Here is a 20,665-nt window from a genome sequence, read left to right as displayed (position 1 = left end):
AGATTGCTAGCTTGGAGTCTTCAACAGCTCCATTTGGCAAGGTGCAAAAATACTTCTGGAGAGCTACCAAGTATTTCTTTCCCCCAGCAACTTGAAGTGAATGTGGCTGCAGGGATACACTATCTTCTGTCTTAACAGGAACAGTGCACGCTGCTGATTCTTAAAAAAAAAATTCAATAGTAGCATGTTCAAACTGGATTTTCAATGAATATTTAACTGGGGAAGGTATCTCATTTTCCTCTCCACAAAGAGAGGCCTGTGAACACAGATTTACAATAGGACAGGAACGAGTAAATCCAGCCTGCACGGATCCTGCTGTGACTTGGGGAGGGGGAAAAGGAAAAGCATGGAAATGAAGTTAGCCTATTAATTCCAGTGGGTGCATATTTAGTTATGATAGCTGTTGTACTGTCATAACTTTATGCCAGTACAGAGAGGCGGGTTTAAAACTTGGTGGAGGAAAAGATCCTGCTAAGCTGGCTACTCTTCCAATCCTCCCCAGCAGTGCCAGTTTCTTTTCCTTGGCAGGTTAACAATATTTTTATTTATTTCTTACATTTATATTTCATCTTTCCTCCAAGGAGCTCAAGATGGTGTACAAGGTTCTTCCCTGTGAGGTGAGGCAATGTAGCACTTACTCTGGTTTATGGTTAGGTAAAGGTAAAGGGACCCCTGACCATTAGGTCCAGTCGTGACTGACTCTGGGGTTGCGGCGCTCATCTCGCTTTATTGGCTGAGGGAGCCGGCGTACAGCTTCCGGGTCATGTGGCCAGCATGACTAAGCCGCTTCTGGCAAACCAGAGCAGCACACGGAAACGCCGTTTACCTTCCCACCGGAGCGGTACCTATTTATCTACTTGCACACTGACGTGCTTTTGAACTGCTAGGTTGGCAGGAGCAGGGACCGAGCAACGGGAGCTCACCCCATCGCAGGGATTTGAATCACAGACCTTCTGATTGGCAAGCCCTAGGCTCTGTGGTTTAACCCACAGCGCCACCCGCGTCCCAGGTTTATGGTTACAAGGGCATAAAAATACCCTTAAACAAACTCTAAATTACACCAGTGTAAGGGACTGAGTAGTAGTAATCTTATCTTCATCCAGAGGGATAGGATTGGATTGCAGGTCAATTTGAAATGTATTCTCTCCTATAGCCTGACAGTAGAGTCCATACAATTTTCTGACATAGCTGATCCTTTCTAATGCTTCATTAAGGAAAGTGGTAATGAAGGAAAGACATCTACCATTAGGAAAGGTCTTGGGACCAGAAGGGTCAACTTCTGCAATTTTCTGAAAAGAAATCAAACTTGAACTGTGCCCTTCAGTGAATGTTTTCAGTTATGTAAAAGTGAAATCCAGTTAAGGGAGGGAAATGTTTCTAAAAGCAAGAGAAGATTTAGGACACAATCATTCTGTCCTCTGAACACAGTTTACAGAAGGAAAAATATGAATACTAAATAGTACAATAAAATATATTAATATCTGCCATATTTTGAACTGTAAAAGTTCTGCATATTTCAGTTAGAATTAAGTAAACTTCAGTTATTAATAACTGTTCTTTTTATTATTAAACAATCATCTGTCTCCCTTGCCCCCACCAATACCTAGCACCAAGATACAGCCAAGTTCACTTAACTGGTTTCAGCCATAAGCTGCAATGAACACAAACATTTACAGGAGAACATTGTTCCATACCACCCGTAATCTCTGAGTGGAGCAAGGTTCCTGGGACTTCCAGACATGCTTACCCAGGGTCTGTTTCTTTTGGAAAATGAGGCACAGAAGACAGTGGTTCTTTAGATATATGGTTTATTTATACATATTAACAACCAGAGCATACGATAGAGGGGTTCCTTACATCACACTCCAAGAGGGTCTTGCCTCTTTCAAATGGACATCAGCCATCATGCTCTGCCTTCTGCCTTTTTGCTTTCCCATCACGTAACTCCTCTCAACTCTAAGCTTCTAACCCAAGCTTTATCTCTTGAGGGGCTTCACCCATTTGCTTATTCGCAAAGCGTCCCTTTGATCCTCTGTAGTCTTCCTAATGGCCTTGCTTAATTTACTTTCCTCCTGCTCTCTCTCACACACACCTCGTCTTCTGGCATCTCCACAGGCACTGATTCTTCCTGCTTCCTCTCTTCCACAGAAAGCACACAGGGGGTGAAGAAATCAATTAACAACAGCCCCTGCACACTTACAGGCACCCCCAATCCCTCCTGCTCCTTTTCCACAGCAGGCTCCCAAGGAGTAATTAATCAGCATTTCTTTGGCTTCAGGCAGTGCACCCTTCTCTGAAGCATTGTCTTCCCCCTTGCCTTCAGCTACTGACTGCAGCCCTTTGGAGTCCAAGCCTCATAGCTGCCCACCAATGCTCTGGATCTCTTTGGCCACCCCTTCCCTCTGGATGCCACGCAGCAGTGCTTCCGGGTCACTTTTAACCCCCTGTAGCATCACATCAAGCATGCTCGCACCTTGGATGGAGTCACACTTTCCACTCCATGGAGACTTCCCTACCACTCTGCTAGTTGTGGCTCTATTATATGAAACAACTGGTTCTGCTGCTCCATCTGTCACCACTGCTGCTGCTAGAGCATCTGCTCAAACTGCTTGTTCTGATGTTGTTCTATTCTCTCAAGCTGCTCAAGGTCTGTAGCTATTTCTCCTCCTATTTCAGCACAGATGCACCTTACTCACAGGCCCTTCCTCCAGGAAACTCTACTTCTGACACCAGTGTTGCACGCCTATTCTTGATATGGTCATAGTGCAGCAGTAGTGGCTTTATTCTGCTTGATTACTTGTTCTGCAATGCTTCCCCAATGCTTCCCCATTATTGCACCAAAAACAGGTAAAAAACCCCCAGAACATTTGTGGGATAGATAACAAGTTACAGGATATCAGCTGGAAGTGATGGGATATGCACTGTTTAGAAATGAAGCCGTGTGACTACCACAAAACCTTTGCAAGCACAAATAGTATAGAAAGCAGGATCACGTGTGACCACCCTGATATCATCATGAGCACAAATTGTCATGAATGCACAATAAAATGGACATTTAAGACAAATGTGGTACTTATGGTTTCAGAACACTACCTGCATACTAATTTTCACTAAATAGAAATCTAAGCAAATGCACTTGGAAATAAATGCTGTTGTTGTAAAAATCTTTGAGACATCACTTTAAATTATATTTCTACTCAAAATATGTGCAAGCTCAGTTATGATTAATTTTTGAAATCCATCCTCTAATCTCAATAAACATTATCATGGTGATGGCTATATAGCAAAACCAAATATTATTTCTTGGCAGAACTATAGGAAATTGAATAAAATGCTGTGTGTGGGTTTTTTGGTGGTGTCGTTTGTCCTTCCCTACACAAAAGTCTACTTTTTATTTCAGAGCAAAAATAATAGTTTAAAGCTTTGTATCACTGTAGATGTAACTGTTCTTGTATTTGCAGTACTTTGTAGTCTTGCTTCCTAATGCTATTATTCATGAAGTGTTATACTCAGCTGGGGGTAGTGTTAAAAAACTACACCATACGGTGAATGAGATGCTTAAAGGGGGATTGAGTAGGAAGGAGGGGACTGGAAGAGAGCTGAGCTGCTACTGCTGCTTCAGTGAAGTCACAATACTAGGAAACAAAAATGTCCACTTTCAGCTATTCAGCTACCATGAAATCATCTTTTCTATTCGGTATTTGTCATTTTCCAAAATCATATCTATACCTAAGGCTTATTAGTTTTTAAAGATATCATACACATGAATAATAATGTGATAGGAATGACAGAAACTCAGTCCAGAGTGCTCACCTATTGTTTAGTGAATGATTGTCCAATACAGGAGGATTTTGACTTTTTCAAGTGCATAAATTATATGCAGCCTTACTGTTTTATGTGAACAAGTGTCTGAATTAGAAAAATTAGGAGACAGAAGTGGACTGGTGAATATGCACCAATTTTATTTTGGTCAATTAAGAGGAATTGCTGTTCTTAATAAGGTTAAATTGTTCAAGTGGGAGCAGGAATTAATACAAGCTGTTAGTTTTATTGAGATGATTTTACTACAATTGCTGAAAAGGGGAAGCTTAAGCACAGTTCTGGGGAAATTAGTTTTGCTCATGTGCACAAAGAAATTAAGAATATTGAAGTCCTTTGGGCCAAAAGGAAAAAAGGGAAGTGGACCAATATAGCCTGGTGGACCTGCCCACATTTTAGGTTCCTTAATGTTAACTAAGTGTGTATGAAAAAGTAAATTAATTCATTAACATACTTAGATAATGCCAATGTCTTTAAAAGTTTCCTGTAAAAAAAGTATTTTAAGAGGCCAAACTTGATGAGAGGATTGTTAATGTACTGAGTTGAATAGGATCCAAACTGCAGCAGTCTGATTGGTCCTAGAACAATAGGATCCAAATTGCAGCAGTCTGATTGGTCCTAGAACAATAGGATTCAGAATGCAGCAGTCTGATTGGTCCTAGAACAACACAGCAGTATGATTGGTTGGCAGGAACCACCCAATCATGCTCCAGATATAAGTGAATCCACAACCTGATTGGCTTACAGTAGAATTCCAGAATTAGCCAATCATGTGCAGCCCATTGTGTAAATAATGTATATAAAGCAGATACTTTGAGGGGACTTTCATTCATTCCTCCTCACCGCTATGAGCTGAATAAAGAGCATGAAATCACTTTGTGACTCTGAGTAAATTTCAAGGATGTTTCTATTTTTTCTTAAAAGTAACTGATTTGGATTGATGTAAGCAGCCCTCTCCAAAGCTGCTATTTGCCCCACCTTTAGATCAGGAAAACAGCATGGGATAAGGTTAAGACCTTCTTCTGCAGTGCTGCAACCTTGATACTCCTCCAGAGGCTGCTTTTAAGAGTATATAAAAAGCTTGGGGGGAGAGAGCTGGGTGTTGACCCTTAAGCAGAATCTCTTGAATTCTGATCTTATACACCATCCATACTCACCTGGGGAGGAAAAAAAGATGTAGGTTGTTCAATAAATACAAGCTGTTTTTAAAAGTATGTTACCTTTTAAATAGCCAATTAAAAAGTGGGAGGAAGATGCTTATATAAAGCAAAGCTACCAGCCTAACTGCCACACCAGGGCTGAGTATCAGGCCTAAATCTACATTAATCAGTGTTCTCAAACCTTCCTCCAGTGTTCCCAGGAGAAATTTCATGGGAACAGACTTAAGGGGCTGTATTCTTTCATGTGCTTCCCTTACTTTTCATATTATAGATCACTAAATTCATTTTGATTGCCTTTGTTCTCTGGAATACCCAGATCAAAACTAAACGCTGAAGAATCCATGAGGAAAGACAGGCAAACTATTAGGTAGGTGGAGGAATGTTTACTGCTCTTGTCACCAGCTCGTTTTGACAAGGGAGTACAGTGTACCTCTGGTTATGAACTTAATTGGTTCTAGAGGTCCGTTTGTAATCGGAAACCGCTCATAAAATGAGGCGCGCTTTTGCTAATGCAAAAGCAGAGCTTCCCGCTGTGCGTGCGCCGCCGGAGCGCAACTTCCGCTCGCATCCTGGGGCAAAGTTCGCAACAAGAAGCACCTACTTCCAGGTTAGCGGAGTGCGTAACCCGAAGTGTTTGCAAAGGGGACGGTACGTAACATGAGGAACCACTGTATGGCAGATCAGACTCCTGATGGATGCCAAGGCCCACTGCTGAAGATGCTTCACATTCACACCCTTTTCTTGCCTCTAGGGATGGAAAGTGGGGGGCCAGATTCAGTATAGGGACAGAAGATCCTTCTGATCTTCAGAAGGAATTAGGTGAAGAAATACAAAGGTTCATATTCAGGATCATTTAGATGGGATTAGTTACTCTCTAAAAACCATATCACACTAAAAAATAGGGAGGTCAAAAAGGAGTGAGCAGAGGATACTCCCCATGCTTTCAATTAGTATGCATTACGTAGGAACTCCAATCCATGTTATTTATGTGTATAGAATCAGGAAAGTTGTTAATCCAAGTCAGTTATTGTGAATTACATGTAGTGATTTTGTACAAAGGGCACAGGATTAAGGTCTTACCGTAATGTGTTGTTTTGTGCAGTTGTGGAGATAAAACTTTGCATGCCTGTCAAACAGGTGTTTACACTCCACCAACACAAGCAGGTGTTTATACTCCACCAACACAACAAAGGAAGCAAATTGTGAATGTGTCGGGTGGGTAAAGCATGCTTAGAGCCACTATGATAAACTGGTTTGTGTTGGATTTGGAGCTCTATTAAAATTCCTGCTTGGGCACAAAGCAAACTGAATAACTGGGTGAGACACTGGATGATTTCCTCCTCTCAGTTGTTTTAAGGATAAAAGGGATAAATACCTCAATCTACACAAAAAAGGTGGAGTATAAACACTTGTTGCTTATGTCAGTAACTGGCAGGCTGGGCTAAGCCAGTTATAAAGAACCTTTAGATCACCAGATGTTGCTGAACTACAACTTCAAAGCTCCAGAAAGCATGGCCAATGGCCAGGAATGATGGGAGTTGTAGTTCAACAAACATCTGGAGGGCCAAAGTTTCCCACACTTGGGTTAAACAGTGGGGTAGGGTCTCGTCTGATGTATTACATGTGAGTAGTACCATTGCTGCTTGGGGTGTGATATGTGTAGCTATACTGGATGACAATACCAGTAATGAAACATGAAAGCATGTTTGGTAAGCAATCCAGCTGACTGACCATAGGGACCAAGAAAGCTGCACCACGGCAGTATACAGGTCAAAAGTGTGCTGATTTTGAGGCAGAATGGGTGGATTGATTATTTATATTTCAGTGCATGTATAGGTCAACAGATCTCCCCTTCTAAAAGGTTCTCAGAGGACTTACATAGAATATCAGGTTACCTTATTAAGTTCACAAATCTTGGCCCATACATATTTTCTGTTGCGAAAGGACATTAGTAGGGGGCAGTTTGAAGCAAAGTAATGCTTTACCCATCCACATCACTGCCCCCAATCATCTCAGGTTCCAAAGCAACCCCAGATGTCTGCTGCAATTATTTTTCTCTCATGCATCATGTTGCAATTCCAAATTCAGAATAAATTTTGAGCTCTTATGTCATTCACTGCCATACACAACCTCCTATATGGTGAATCATCATAATGATAGTGAACAATGCTAGAAGACCCCTTCCCACTGTTTAATCCACCCTGCCAGCTACTGTCTAGGCAACAAATAGTCACAAATCAACTCACAGATTGATTTATCTAATGAGGCTCAGGTGCTTCATAAGGCAAAACAGGACGAGGGCAACATAGGTGCTTCATCTTCCTTATTTGAATTTGGGCCTGAAAGAGCAAGGGAAGGTGTGGGTGCATTAACTGTAAGTTGCAAGCACAATTTGTAATACTGCACATCATTAGCGATTATGGGGCAGGACTATTAAGATATCACACTTAGCTTCCAACATCCTAGCTTTAAGAACTTGATTCAACATGAGATGTCTTAAACTGCTAGGTTTTTTTAAAAACAAAAACATCATTGTGATTCCTTGGGTTTTCAAAGGAAATTATATTAAAATATTCAAGTTCTGTAAAATATGAAAGTAGTTGCTTGATAATTACTATTTTTTAAAATGTATTTTAGTTCTGTTATAAATGCACTTCCATTAACAAACCCTGCAGTGAACTGCAACTTGTGGTTAAATGCAGCAGATTCAAATGCATTTCACAGTGCTATAGCATGAACCTGCACAAAGTTAGGCCTACATATAATTTTTTTATGCATGGCATTTCAGTTTTGAAAGTTGAAAAAAAGTTGAACTGTGTGTATGTGATTGCAGGTAGTGCCCATGAGTTTTTTGGGTTTCTAAATGTGCATCAGGGCCCAAAAACATTGGCAATCCCTGTTCTAATCTTTACACCATAATGCCATGCTCTATAACAAAAGAAACAGGGACTGCACATAGAATCCTTAGGTTGTTAGAATCATAGAATCATAGAATCATAGAATCATAGAATCATAGAATCATAGAGTTGGAAGAGACCACAAGGGCCATCGAGTCCAACCCCCTGCCAAGCAGGAAACACCATCAGAGCACTCCTGACATATGGTTGTCAAGCCTCTGCTTAAAGACCTCCAAAGAAGGAGACTCCACCACACTCCTTGGCAGCAAATTCCACTGTCGGACAGCTCTTACTGTCAGGAAGTTCTTCCTAATGTTTAGGTGGAATCTTCTTTCTTGTAGTTTGTATCCATTGCTCCGTGTCCGCTTCTCTGGAGCAGCAGAAAACAACCTTTCTCCCTCCTCTATGTGACATCCTTTTATATATTTGAACATGGCTATCATATCACCCCTTAACCTCCTCTTCTCCAGGCTAAACATGCCCAGCTCCCTTAGCCGATCCTCATAAGGCATTGTTTCCAGGCCTTTGACCATTTTGGTTGCCCTCCTCTGTACACGTTCTAGTTTGTCAGTGTCCTTCTTGAACTGTGGTGCCCAGAACTGGACACAGTACTCCAGGTGAGGTCTGACCAGAGCAGAATACAGTGGCACTATAACTTCCCTTGATCTAGATGCTATACTCCTATTGATGCAGCCCAGAATTGCATTGGCTTTTCTAGCTGCCGCGTCACACTGTTGGCTCATGTTAAGTTTGTGGTCAACCAAGACTCCTAGATCCTTTTCACATGTACTGCTCTCAAGCCAGGTGGCACCCATCTTGTATTTGTGCCTCTCATTTTTTTTGCCCAAGTGCAATACTTTACATTTCTCCCTGTTAAAATTCATCTTGTTTGTTTTGGCCCAGTTCTCTAATCTGTCAAGGTCGTTTTGAAGTGTGATCCTGTCTTCTGGGGTGTTAGCCACCCCTCCCAGTTTGGTGTCATCTGCAAATTTGATCAGGATGCCCTTGAGTCCATCATCCAAGTCGTTGATAAAGATGTTGAATAAGACCGGGCCCAATACAGAACCCTGTGGCACCCCACTAGTCACTCTTCTCCAGGATGAAGAGGAACCATTGATGAGCACCCTTTGGGTCCGGTCAGTCAGCCAGTTACAAATCCACTGAGTGGTAGCATAGTCAAGACCGCATTTTACCAGCTTCTTTACAAGAATATCATGGGGCACCTTGTCAAATGCCTTGCTGAAATCAAGGTAGACTACATCCACTGCGTTCCCTTCATCTACCAGGCTTGTAATTCTGTCAAAAAATGAGATCAGGTTAGTCTGACATGACTTATTTTTCAGAAATCCATGCTGACTATTGGTGATCACAGCATTCCTTTCTAGGTGCTCACAGATTGTTTGCTTAATGATCTGCTCCAGAATCTTCCCTGGTATTGATGTTAGACTGACTGGGCGGTAATTATTTGGGTCCTCTCTTTTCCCCTTTTTGAAAATAGGGACAACATTTGCCCTCCTCCAGTCTGCCGGGACTTCGCCTGTTCTCCAGGAATTCTCAAAGATGATTGCCAGTGGTTCTGAGATCACATCTGCCAGTTCTTTTAATACTCTTGGATGCAGTTCATCTGGCCCTGGAGACTTGAATACATCTAAACTAGCCAAGTATTCTTGTACTATCTCCTTAGTTATTCTGGGCTGTGTTTCCTCTGCTGAATCATTTCCTCCAAATTCTTCAGGTCGGGCATTGTTTTCTTTATCGGAGAAGACTGAGGCAAAGAAGGCATTGAGGAGTTCAGCCCTTTCTGTGTCCCCTGTTTGCATTTCACCATCTTCTCCTCTGAGTGACCCCACTGTTTCTTTGTTCTTCCTTTTGCTACGAACATACCCATAGAAGCCTTTTTTGTTGCTTTTAACCTCTCTAGCAAGCCTGAGTTCATTCTGTGCTTTAGCTTTTCTGACTTTGTGTCTACACGTGCTGGCTATTTGTTTGAATTCCTCTTTGGTGGTTTCCCCCCTTTTCCATTTTTTGTACACATCCTTTTTTAATCTTAACTCAGTTAAAAGTTCTTTAGATAGCCACCCTGGCTTCTTTAGGCACCTTCCATGTTTCCGTCTCATTGGTATTGCCTGAAGTTGTGCTTTTACTATCTCCCTCTTAACAAACTCCCAGCCATCACGAACTCCCTTTCCTTTTAGTATTACTGTCCATGGGATCTCACCCAGCACTTCCCTAAGTTTTATGAAGTCGGCTTTCTTAAAGTCAAGAAATTGAGTCCTAGTATGCTTGGCTGCTCCTTTCCGTTGTATAGTAAACTTCAGAAGAGCATGATCACTTGCGCCTAATGATCCTTCCACTTCTACCCCATTAACCAGGTCATCGACATTGGTTAGGACCAGATCTAAAATGGCTGTTCCTCTTGTTGCTTCTCCCACTTTCTGGACAATGTTCTTTCTGCAAATGTCGTAGAAGTGGCAAAATTCTCAATTCAAAATTTAAACTACATGTACACCATAGTTTTTGCTGGGAGTTGCCAGCAGAGGCTTCAATAGGGCAGGAAAATCTTAAATTTTTGAACCACTGCCCAGAACTTCCACAAACTAATGAAAGCATGCCTTCTTCGGCAAGCCTGAATAAAATACTGTACACCAGCAGTTTATCAAAATGGGAAAGAGATGTATGAGATGCCTGTATCAAAACTGGGAGTAAAAAGGGTCAAGGTGTCCATTTTAAGCACTATTTAACTTTCTGTACCTGTATAAATTATCGGATCAATTTTGAATCTGGCACATCCATAAACCTTATTTTGGTTGTCATCCATCTGTGTTGGGAGACAATGGAAGGGTAAAGTCAAACCGCAGGAGAGTTACAGTACCTGTTGTGGCTAGAGACAGATACAAGAGAGTCATGTTCTATTGCAGTTGGGGCAGATGAAGGCGTCCAGTTACACTGATGGAGGTGTACCATGGCGTTTCTTCTTTCTGTGCTGCTCCCAGCAGGCATTTCTGCTCTGGTCACTGCTGTGGATACATGACCTGACTGTCTCCAAGTGCTGCGTTTATCTACAAGGGATTTCCACATTGCCAACCTTCATGTTACGTTTGCAGAGCTCTTAACCAGAGTTGGTCTGCCATTTGGCCTGGTGCTTGAAGCCAGCTCCCTGGGGATCTTGCCATCTTCCATTCTGTGGACATGACCAAGGCAGTGTAGATGTCGCTGAGAAAGGAGTATGAACATGCTGTGAATGTGGGCTTGGGAGAGTGCATTTCTGCTTGAAACTCTGTCCTGCCATGTGATGCCCAAATCCTTCCTGGAAGGATGTGGAAGGTGTTGAGGTCATGTTCCTGATGATCTTAAGTTGCACATGACTCATTTCCAAAAAGAGCATGCTCAACACACTAGCCTGGTAGACCTTCTTGGTATTGAACCTTTGCATTGCATTCTCCTGCACCCTTTGGAGAGGCAAGCCATTGCCGTAGCTGCCTTGCCGATATACTTGTCCGGCTCAGGGGCAGGTAGCTGATATGCCAAGTACAGTGGTACCTCGGGTTAAGGACTTAATTCGTTCCGGAGGTCCGTTCTTAACCTGAAGCTGTTCTTAACCTGAAGCACCACTTTAGCTAATGGGGCCGTCTGCTGCTGCCGCGCTGCCGAAGCATGATTTCTGTTCTCATCCTGAAGCAAAGTTCTTAACCTGAAGCACTATTTCTGGGTTAGCAAAGTCTGTAACCTGAAGCATATGTAACCTGAAGCGTATGTAACCCAAGGTACCACTGTATATATATATGGCTTGGCAGGTGTCATTTTTATAAGCTGCCATAACTTTGAGGCTTGCAATGTCAGACCCTGCATGCTTTCCTTCCTACTCACCTTATAACTCAAAGGGCATTCTTGTGCTCCTTTTTAGACTCAATACCGTATCCTGCGCAAGGAGCTGAGCGTTGAACCCGAGTTCAAATTTCACCTCGTGGTTCAAGAGATTCAATCGCCCGCCTCGGGCAAACCGCGCACCCCCTCCTCGTCAAACAGGGCTAGTAGTAGTCGGTACCTAACACCACACGGAAGTTGGGCGGAGCTGGGCGGGCTTGGAAAGGGCGAAGGCAGCAGCTGTGCACGTCTGAAACGTTAGGTCGCCCAGTGTGTGGCTCCTGTGAGGGAACGAAAGAGGAGCGGGCGGCAGAGCCGGGGAGCCTCTCGGCCGCGGGCGCCCCAGACGAGAACGAAACGAGCGCCGAGCGGCGGCCCCCGACGTCTCCTCACGCCAAAGTCGGGCAACTCGCCGCCTCCGCCGCTACTCCAGCGGCCGCCCCGCCTCCTCCCGCCCCTTCAAGCCGGTCCTGCCGTGACGCCTCCATTGTGTGCGCAGCCGCAGCGGCTCCCGGCGACTGTTGTATCCGGCCGGCGCCTTTTTCTCCTCCTCCTCCACCTCCCTTTCCCCCCCTCCCCCTTCCCCGTAGAAACTGCCGCTGCCGTCGCGGGCGCCCCTTCTCCTTCTCTCGCGCCCGGCGGGGCCCCGAACAGTCTCGTCTTCTCTCTCCCTTCCCCTCCCCCCCACCCCGCTACCGTCACTCTATGACGCGATGGCAACGGCCAACTTCGGCAAGATCCAGATAGGGATCTATGTGGAGATCAAGCGCAGCGATGGTGAGCCGGGAGGAGGGAAGGAAAGGGATGGATGGAGGGATGCAATGGGAAAGGAGGGAGGGAGCGCCGGCAGCCCGCTTCCTCCTCTTGCCTGGCTGCCGCCCTTCTCCTTCGGGAGGGGGGAGGGGCCGGGGCCCTTTATGCGCGCGGGGCCCGCGGAGGACACGAGCCGCCCCTCCGCCGGGGCGTGTGGAGGGTTGCGCGTGTGGGGCGGCGGCGGCGGCCGCGGGCCTGTGGCGTCGCCCGCTGTCGTTAAGGCGCTTTTTGTGTCGCCTCCTGTGATGGTGGCAGCGGTGGGGAGGGAGTGGGCTTGCGAGGGACTCGGGGCGTGAGGCTGCTGCTGCAGTGCTGTGGGGAAGGGCGGGCGAGGAGGAGGAGGAGGAGGAATGAAAAGGGTGTGTGTAAATATATAGAAATGTGTATGTTTATAAATGCACACATATGCGGTGTGTGTGTGTGTCAGGAGGCGCAGGGTGTGGGGGGGAGCCATGGGGCGGAGGGGTCAGTCTCGAGAGGTTGAGGGAGTGACAGGGGAACGGAATGGGGAGCTGGTAGGGAAGGGCGTGACCCCCGCCCCACAATGCGTGTGTGGTGCTGCAGGAAGGGGGTCGGGGTGTTTGTGGGGGGGAATCGATGGTGAGGTGGGGCAGCTGCTTGGTATGTGTAGTAGCATAGGAAAGGTGAGGCTTTGGAGTGGTTTGCTCGATCGCTTGGAAGAGGAGGATCTCTTCCCCTCCACAAATGCACTGAGCAAACCTGTCATCTCCCCAACAGGAGCGTGCTTTAGAAGCACACAGATCGGTATGAGCTTTACATCAAACGGCCGGATGCAGTGACGCCGAGGGAGCTTTACCTCTCACCCCCGCCCCATCGCCAATTATTCGACAAAAATCTTACCATGGTGTGTTAAATAGAATCACACACAGCCTTTTGACACCCGGATGTTTGTATTGCCCCCCTCCCCCACAAAGAATAAGGTTCCTGTGTTGATTCAGTGTTTCCCTTTTTTGCCCTGTATTTCCTGGCAGCAGCATGTGCGATGCTTTCTATAGATGCAGATGAAGTTCGTGGGCGGGTGAAGCTTGGGAGCGATTACCCTTGGATAGTATGACTACAGCGTATTGGAAGGCTGCAAGCAGAGTGAATCGATGGGCCCATCTCTGTTGCTCAGTGGATGGGGGTGATGTCGTCTGTTGCTAGCTGGCCTCGTTGATGGTGGGGTGGGGTCAGCTTGGGATTCTTCCAACAATGCTAAATAATTGGGGAGAGGAGGGAGGACATCAGGTGTTTATGTCGTGCCAAAGGTATTTAATGCTGATGTACTAAAAGGGAGAAGGAGCACATAGTATTTTTAACTGCTTTTCCTTTCAACTCTTCTAATTGCACTCTGAGGACTGTGTTTTTATTGTGGCGTTACAGCTACACATACTCATATAATGGAATTAAGTGTGTGAGGGTGTGTGAGAGATGAGGCTACTCATTATTCAGCTGTGTAATTTAAGAAAGGATAAAAATTCTTATTCCAGCTTCAGAGTGACCCAATGGGGGGTGTGGGTTTGGGTTTTCCTCCTTGCCACAGTTGAGACAGGTGGGTGAATGAAGCAGACAGGGTAGAATAGTAGTCTAACTGAGTAGAAATATTTTCTGCATTGGAATGGTGGCATTCTGTTCTTCTGATCTACAAACCCATTCTCGTGATTCTAAGAAGTAAAACTCTGGCATTGCTTGCTTCAGCCAGTAGTGGAGGAAGGTGGGAGGCCCTGGATGCCATTTTCCTACTTGGAGAGATGCTTTGATATTCCAGCCTTCCTCAATGTATATGCCTTTCAGATATTTGGACTACAGCTCCCATTAACCTCAGTCTGCTGGCTGGGACTGATGGCAGTTGTAGTCTAAATGCCAGGAATGTGCTATGTTGTGGAAGACTTAAAATGCAGTTTTCTGGTTTACATTTAGCAATTAATTTGGTTTGGTTAGTCACCTGTCATCACCAAGTGTTTCTAAAAGTCTGTTTCAAAAGTGGTTTGACAGGATGACTGCTGTTGGAAGAAAATAACTATAAGGCCTTGAAAACAATTCAATGGTTCTTTAGATGAATTGAGTGTTTCCAAAGCAATGAGATACTTAATATCTAAAATCCCAAGGGGGGGAATATTTGTGTCAGTTAAATGAAAAAGCATTGCGATTCTGTTTGTGTGAAAATTGGTAGTCATATAAATTTGTTTTGCTGTTTCCACTGTATCTTTCATTTTTTAAAAAAATAAATAGGGAGCTCTTTTCTCCCTGGTTTTTAAAACTGCCATACTCAAATAAGACCACCTGCAAATAGCCTTGGATCTAGTCCTTTTAATTTTAAGGAGAGTTTCCTGGCAGGATTTTTTTTGTGGATTTCTGCAAGTACAAGTGAGGTTCCATGGGTCCAAGTAAGTTTAGTATAAAATTGCAGGAATGTTGGGTAGCTTAATTGTTTGTAGAGGGAAACAAAGGTATGTTGCTGTCAGAACTGTGACTTGAAATTTTTCCGGCATTTTTATTAATACAATTATAAAATTTAAGACTTGGTTATAGACTGCAGTTTGTAGAATCACAGTACTTGCAGTATATAAAATATTTACAAATTTAAAACAGTTTTTGTTGTAGTTCTTGTATATCTTTTGTTTTTTTAAAAAAAGGAAGACTGACCAACATACAAAACTGCATAGGGTGTAGGTGATATGAAAGTTGACTATTTAAGATTATCCCAGCAATTGTTGCTCCAGTTTTGTAGGGATGGAAGGGATACTGAGGACCATCTAGTCCAACCCCTGCAATGCAGGAACATGCAACTGTTCTATACAGGGATTGAATACAGGGACCTTGGTACCATGCTGTAACAAACTGAGCTATCCATGTCATATATAGATGAATGGATGGGGTACTTACCAGAGACACATTGAAATATATAAATATTCTGTCCCTTGCAGTTTGTGTAGCTTTCCACTGTGGGCAAGACGGAAGCAACACAAGCATTTATTTCTTTAAATGATTTATATGCTGCCCTTCAGTTCATAAAATTGTCAGGGTGGCTAGCAATTCCAAGTAAAATACTGTTAAAGAAAAACAATACATAAAATTAAGTTAGTACAAAAATGAAAAACAGAATAGTATAAAATCAGTCTGTTAAACCCATCTTAAGTGACATACCTGAAGGCCTAGGCATATTGGAATGTATTTTACCAGGTGTCAAAAGAGCATCGTGTTTGGTCCTAAGTGAGCCTTCTTGAGAAGGACAATTCTACCTGTGGACACAACACCACAACTGTAAAGTTCCTCTCTCCAGTTAGCACCCATCTAATATGAAGGTGATAAGACTATGAGGAGTGGTTCTGAAAGAATATCTGTATAATATTCAGGCAGTTGCATGTGGGAAGAGATGTTCTATACCACTGGCCAATTTCTCTTGATGCCTCCATGTGATCATGTATGTTTCTAAACACTGCTTGTTTCATTATAAAAATGCAGTTTGCCATTCATTTTCAACTGAAGTGGGTGGGTAGGCAAGTGTTTCCCACCACCTTCTGGAAGCCACTGAAAGAGGATTTTGTACCTTCGGGAATACAGAGCAATCACTTGTTTCTCATCTTCTGGCATACTGACAAGACGGAAGAAAACTTTGGTCAAACAATATGTTACATGCAGATGTGTGTGTAACCCTTGGCTCAGCACTTGGCTGTGGGCAGAATCTACGGGGATATTCTATTTATATTAAATTTTTGCTGAAGCCCGAAGCCAAGAAACCTGGGACTCCCAATTGAATGGCTGAATAGCAGCCCTCCCACAAGGCACACCCACTCCTAAGGTATGTGCAAGAAATGGTGTCCTGTAACTAACAACAGTGGATCAACAAGAGGTTAACAATGTGGGAAGCAGTACACAAATCGATTTTAGTCTAAAATGTCCTACTTTCTTCCAAAGGAAGTCTTACGCCCTTACAGTTTAGGGTGCAGTGCAAGCATCAATTCTCAACAGGTGGCACCAGAGGATGGTTTCTGTGCCTCTGCAACTCCATGCTGATAGGAATTGCTTCTCTTAGGTGGATTTCTGAAACAGTGATTTCAGACAGTAGTATTATAGCAAGCAAAGCTCAGTGATCCCTAATTGAAACATACTGTATGGGAGACCAATTTTCTCCTCTTCACAAAGAGAAATGTATCTTTCTCACCAGATCTGTGACCGCTACTCTCCAGAGGCCACTTTCTGTTGGGGTGAGCTAGCATCACCACAAGTGACCTAGGCATCTCTGGCCAACATGCAAATGAGTGTGGCATGCTGGGTTGGACACTTATGTTTTCTCTGCACTTTCTGCTTCCACTGGGTGTTACCTTCTTTACAGCTTTAAATGTGTTATGTTATCTCATGGTTCTTTTTCAGAGGCAAAGCTACATACAGAGTGTTGCTTGGAATCGTGAGCACAGGGATACACAACCCCCTATTTCCTGACTCCAAATTGCCCCTACAACTGGTTTTCTGTTTTTTCCAGTGTTCCACTTGAATGTTTGCCTATATTTGAAACTCTGAAGGGAAAAATAAAAGAGAATTTGGAATAAATGAATGATGAACAGGGAAAGGGTTAAGCACCAACAGAGCCACACTTTTGATTACTCTCTGGAAGTGCGAGTTCTTTCTGTTTCGAAAGAGGTCATGGTAATGTAGCATATATCTATGTGTAATATCTAGTTTGTCCTGAGGGAGGGAGAAAGCCATGAGCAAAAAAATGACATAGGGTTTGTTTCCTGTCCTCCTCCACCTCTTGACTTGGGGATTCCTCAACTTCAGTTGGATACCTGGACACGTGGGCATTATAGCAAAATAATTTGCTGATCAGGCTGCCAGGACAGCAACTCACATTACTTTTATGAAAAAAGGTCATCGGTAATTTATCGCAATCTTTGAAGTTCCTGGAAGACAAGTGGCAAGACCAGTATTTTAGATTGTGGTTAAATATGTAATTTCAGAACTGAAGGAATAAAGTTAGTCTGCCTCAGATAATGATTGGCCATGCAGTCGATTCCCACCAGTATTGAAAGAGGCCCCGCCTACATTGGCATGCTGGTGTCCATGATTCTCAAGTGCATGGCAGGCCTTTCTGTGCACCCAATTCAATACTTCAATTCTGGGTTGATCTGTCAGCTTTATCTGTTCCTGGACGCCTTGGAAGGCAAGGCTGTCTGAGGGGCAGAGGGAAGTCAGCGGCAAAATAATTCTTTTCTATTTGCAACTGTGTGGTGTAATATGACCTAACTTCCACTGTGCCATGAACTTCAGTATTCTTGTCTTCTACTTCCTGGTTAGCCTGCTACTACCTTAGTCATCCAGAGCAGCTGTGTTTGTTAGTGCCTTATGTGTAACACCCCATTGTTTCCTGCTGCTGTGCAGTTCTAGGTAATTAGCAGCAAGAAAAATCACCAGCAAACATGCCAGGGTCTGGATTTATAGACAAGCAAGAATACTTCATACATGAAGAGGAATATTTAATTTAATGGGACAAGGTAGCTGTGACTATGATGAGTTCTATTAACTTCGATGAAAACGGGACATCTGCATAGATGCTCTGTTGATATATGCTGAAAACGGATCCTGTTGAAGTGCCATTTTTTTTGCACTTATTGTGTAATACATATCTAAGGTCAGAAATGCCTTTTACATCAAGAATTGTAGTATGCACACTGTGGTTTATTTGTTGGCATTAGACCCCATTACTTCTATTTTTTATGTCCACTCCCATTTTGAAAGTTAAGCCTTTTACTTAAGAAAAAAAACTTTTATACTTTGTAGAAATGCCTGATTATATAAAAGCTGCTAGAACTGCATCAACATTATCTTTGGGTGCGTGGGGGGTGGAACGGATGTTTAGCCCATTTAGTTCAGTAGTGCTTACTTCTTGGGAGGTGTGTTTAGACTGGCAGCTGCAGCGGGTAGAAAAGAAATGAGGTACTGAAAACTTGTTAAACTTAGAGTGCGATCCTGTGCCATTTACCTGGGAGTAAGACCTATTGAACTCCGTGGAGTTTTCTTTGTAGTAGTCCTGTAAAGGACTGTACTGTTATTCTGCAATTTAAGCAAGTCATGAAAAGATGTGCACATGAATTACAGTAATGCACTTCTGAGACATAACCACCTGAAAAAGCTAATTAAAGATTCAGCTCCCTGCATCTTCAGCTACATGGGCCTCTAGTAGCAGGGCTTCCCTACCTGAGACTTTGAAGAGCCTCTGCTAATCTTTGTACATAATACTGGGCAAGATTGACCTGTGCTCTGACTCGGTTTAGCATTAGGCCGTTTCATACATTTATATGATGAGTAAGCATTGCCACAGAGCAATTAGATGAGTTGGCAAGTGGCTATTAGCTTTTTAAGGATAGAATATTGCCTCCCATGCTGTTTAACTTTCCATTCTTGCAAGGGAGAAAGTAAGAACCCTACACCTTGTTTCCACAATACTCTTAAGCTCAAAGGAAGAAACAAGTTCTAAGGCTTGAATGGTACTGTTCACTTTTCCAGCTCATGAGCTTTCATTCTAGAAGGGATAATCCTACTTCAGTCTGATACAGCCAAGTGTAGGGCAATATTAGTGCTGTGCTATGTTCTCTAGATTGAGGGCAAAAGGAGAAGGGGATGACAGAGGATGAGATGGTTGGACAACGTTCTCGAAGCTACTAATATGAGTTTGACCAAACTGCAGGAGGCAGTGGAAGACAGGAGTGCCTGGCGTGCTCTGGTCCATGGGGTCACGAAGAGTCGGACACGACTAAACAACTACAAATGTTCTCTAGAAATTGAGGCTGGACAGGGAGCGGGGGCACAGAAAAGGAATTTGGGAAGTTAGGTTATGAATAATTGCAAACTTAAAGGTAAAGGGACCCCTAACCATTAGGTCTAGTCGTGAACGACTCTGGGGTTGTGGCGCTCATCTCGCTTTATTGGCCGAGGGAGCCGGTGTACAACTTCCAGATCATGTGGTCAGCATGACTAAGCCGCTTCTGGCGAACCAGAGCAGTGCACGGAAACGCTGTTTATCTTCCCGCCAGAGCGGTACTTATTTATCTACTTGCACTTTGACATGCTTTTGAACTGCTAGGTTGGCAGGAGCAGGGACCGAGCAACGGGAGCTCACCCCGTCACGGGGATTCGAACCACCGACTTTCTGATCAGCAAGTCCTAGGCTCTGTGGTTTACACCACAGCGCCACCCGCAAATAGCAAACTTAAGTGCTAAGTAACCACTAAAGTTTATTTGTAATGCTGCACTTAGACTTTCTGTTTGCTGCTGTTCTACAGCTTAGTGTTTGGGGCATAGATTTTACATTTAATGAGCAATGGAAGGAATAGATCACCATGCAGATATGTAATTAATGCAATTAGATTGAAGTGCAATATTATGACTCAAGCTTTAGACTAGTTTTTTTTACTTCATGTCTTTGGTGTCTGAATCATACAATGTGTAATATTATAAAGTAAAACTAGAACAGGCTTTGTGGTTATAATAAATAATCATGAATTGTGTAGCTTGAGGTGAGGAGCAAAAGTGTAAGAAGAACAAGTCAAAAGATTTATATCTTAGCAGGGTGGGGATAAGGATATTTCACAGACATTGTCAGTGTCTTGCACAGTGAGAAGTGTGCCTCCATTTCTGGTAATCTTTCAGTCATGTACATTTTCCATATTTTACTTTTATGGGAGATGCTGTAGAAAGAAGACACATATCTCTGACACTTTAAGTCACGTTGCAACCCCTGTATTGGACATTGAAGAAGTCATAGGAGCAATTTTTGTGAGCTTTTTGCAGCCTTGATAACCTGCAGTTTGGCTGTCTTTGTGGTTCTTCAGAAGATTGCCTTCACTCTAAACTAGTTTTGTTCACTTTTGGTGAAGTTGGCTTATAGCCAAATCTCATTGGCTGTGAGGCATCACTGTTGCTAGAAAGAGGAACTATTTTCATACGCAAAATCTTGCCAATGCTGCATGTGAGGCTCTGAATGTTGGTGAACCAGCACAATGAAGTAAGCATTTGGCTGGGGGGGGGGGTGACGGCGTTGGAAGCTATTTGGGGGGCCTTGGAGGTCTCCTCACATTAAAAACGCTCAGTGGGAAACATGCATTCCTACAAATA

General features: G+C 43.6%; 1 protein-coding gene and 2 long non-coding RNA genes across 9 annotated transcripts in view; 2 read left to right on the top strand and 1 right to left on the bottom strand.

Moving 5' to 3' along the window:
• Positions 1–1,791: 1,791 nt before the first annotated feature.
• LOC310660078 lies at positions 1,792–12,034 on the bottom strand. Of its 3 annotated transcripts, none has more exons than XR_014503137.1 (4): positions 11,922–12,034; positions 10,628–11,089; positions 7,226–7,318; positions 1,792–4,976 (listed from the first exon to the last, which is right to left on the bottom strand). It is a non-coding gene; the product is annotated as an uncharacterized lncRNA (long non-coding RNA). The 3 variants fall into 3 exon arrangements; XR_014503138.1 differs by lacking the exon at positions 11,922–12,034 and adding an exon at positions 11,744–11,842; XR_014503139.1 differs by lacking the exon at positions 11,922–12,034 and having other exon boundaries at positions 10,628–11,397.
• Positions 12,029–20,665, top strand: part of KIF2A (kinesin family member 2A) — a 48,233-nt gene continuing 39,596 nt past the window's right edge. For 4 of the 5 annotated variants that reach the window (XM_083403941.1, XM_083403938.1, XM_083403937.1 and 1 more), the window contains exon 1: positions 12,199–12,517. In XM_083403941.1, the coding sequence (XP_083260067.1) occupies positions 12,454–12,517 (64 nt within the window). In that variant the 5' untranslated portion in view covers positions 12,199–12,453. Of the gene's footprint in view, positions 12,518–20,665 lie in introns of all 5 variants that reach the window. The other variant, XM_083403940.1, reaches the window with a different exon arrangement.
• On the top strand, positions 12,800–15,176 carry LOC310660137. The gene is made up of 2 exons (XR_014503230.1): positions 12,800–12,912; positions 13,292–15,176. It is a non-coding gene; the product is annotated as an uncharacterized lncRNA (long non-coding RNA).

The sequence above is a fragment of the Podarcis tiliguerta genome (assembly GCF_965153285.1).
Source record: "Podarcis tiliguerta genome assembly, chromosome: 11".
Taxonomy (NCBI): Eukaryota; Metazoa; Chordata; class Lepidosauria; order Squamata; family Lacertidae; genus Podarcis; species Podarcis tiliguerta.
The sequence above is the reverse complement of the archived record's forward strand: the minus strand, read 5'-3'. Positions and strand labels throughout refer to the sequence as shown.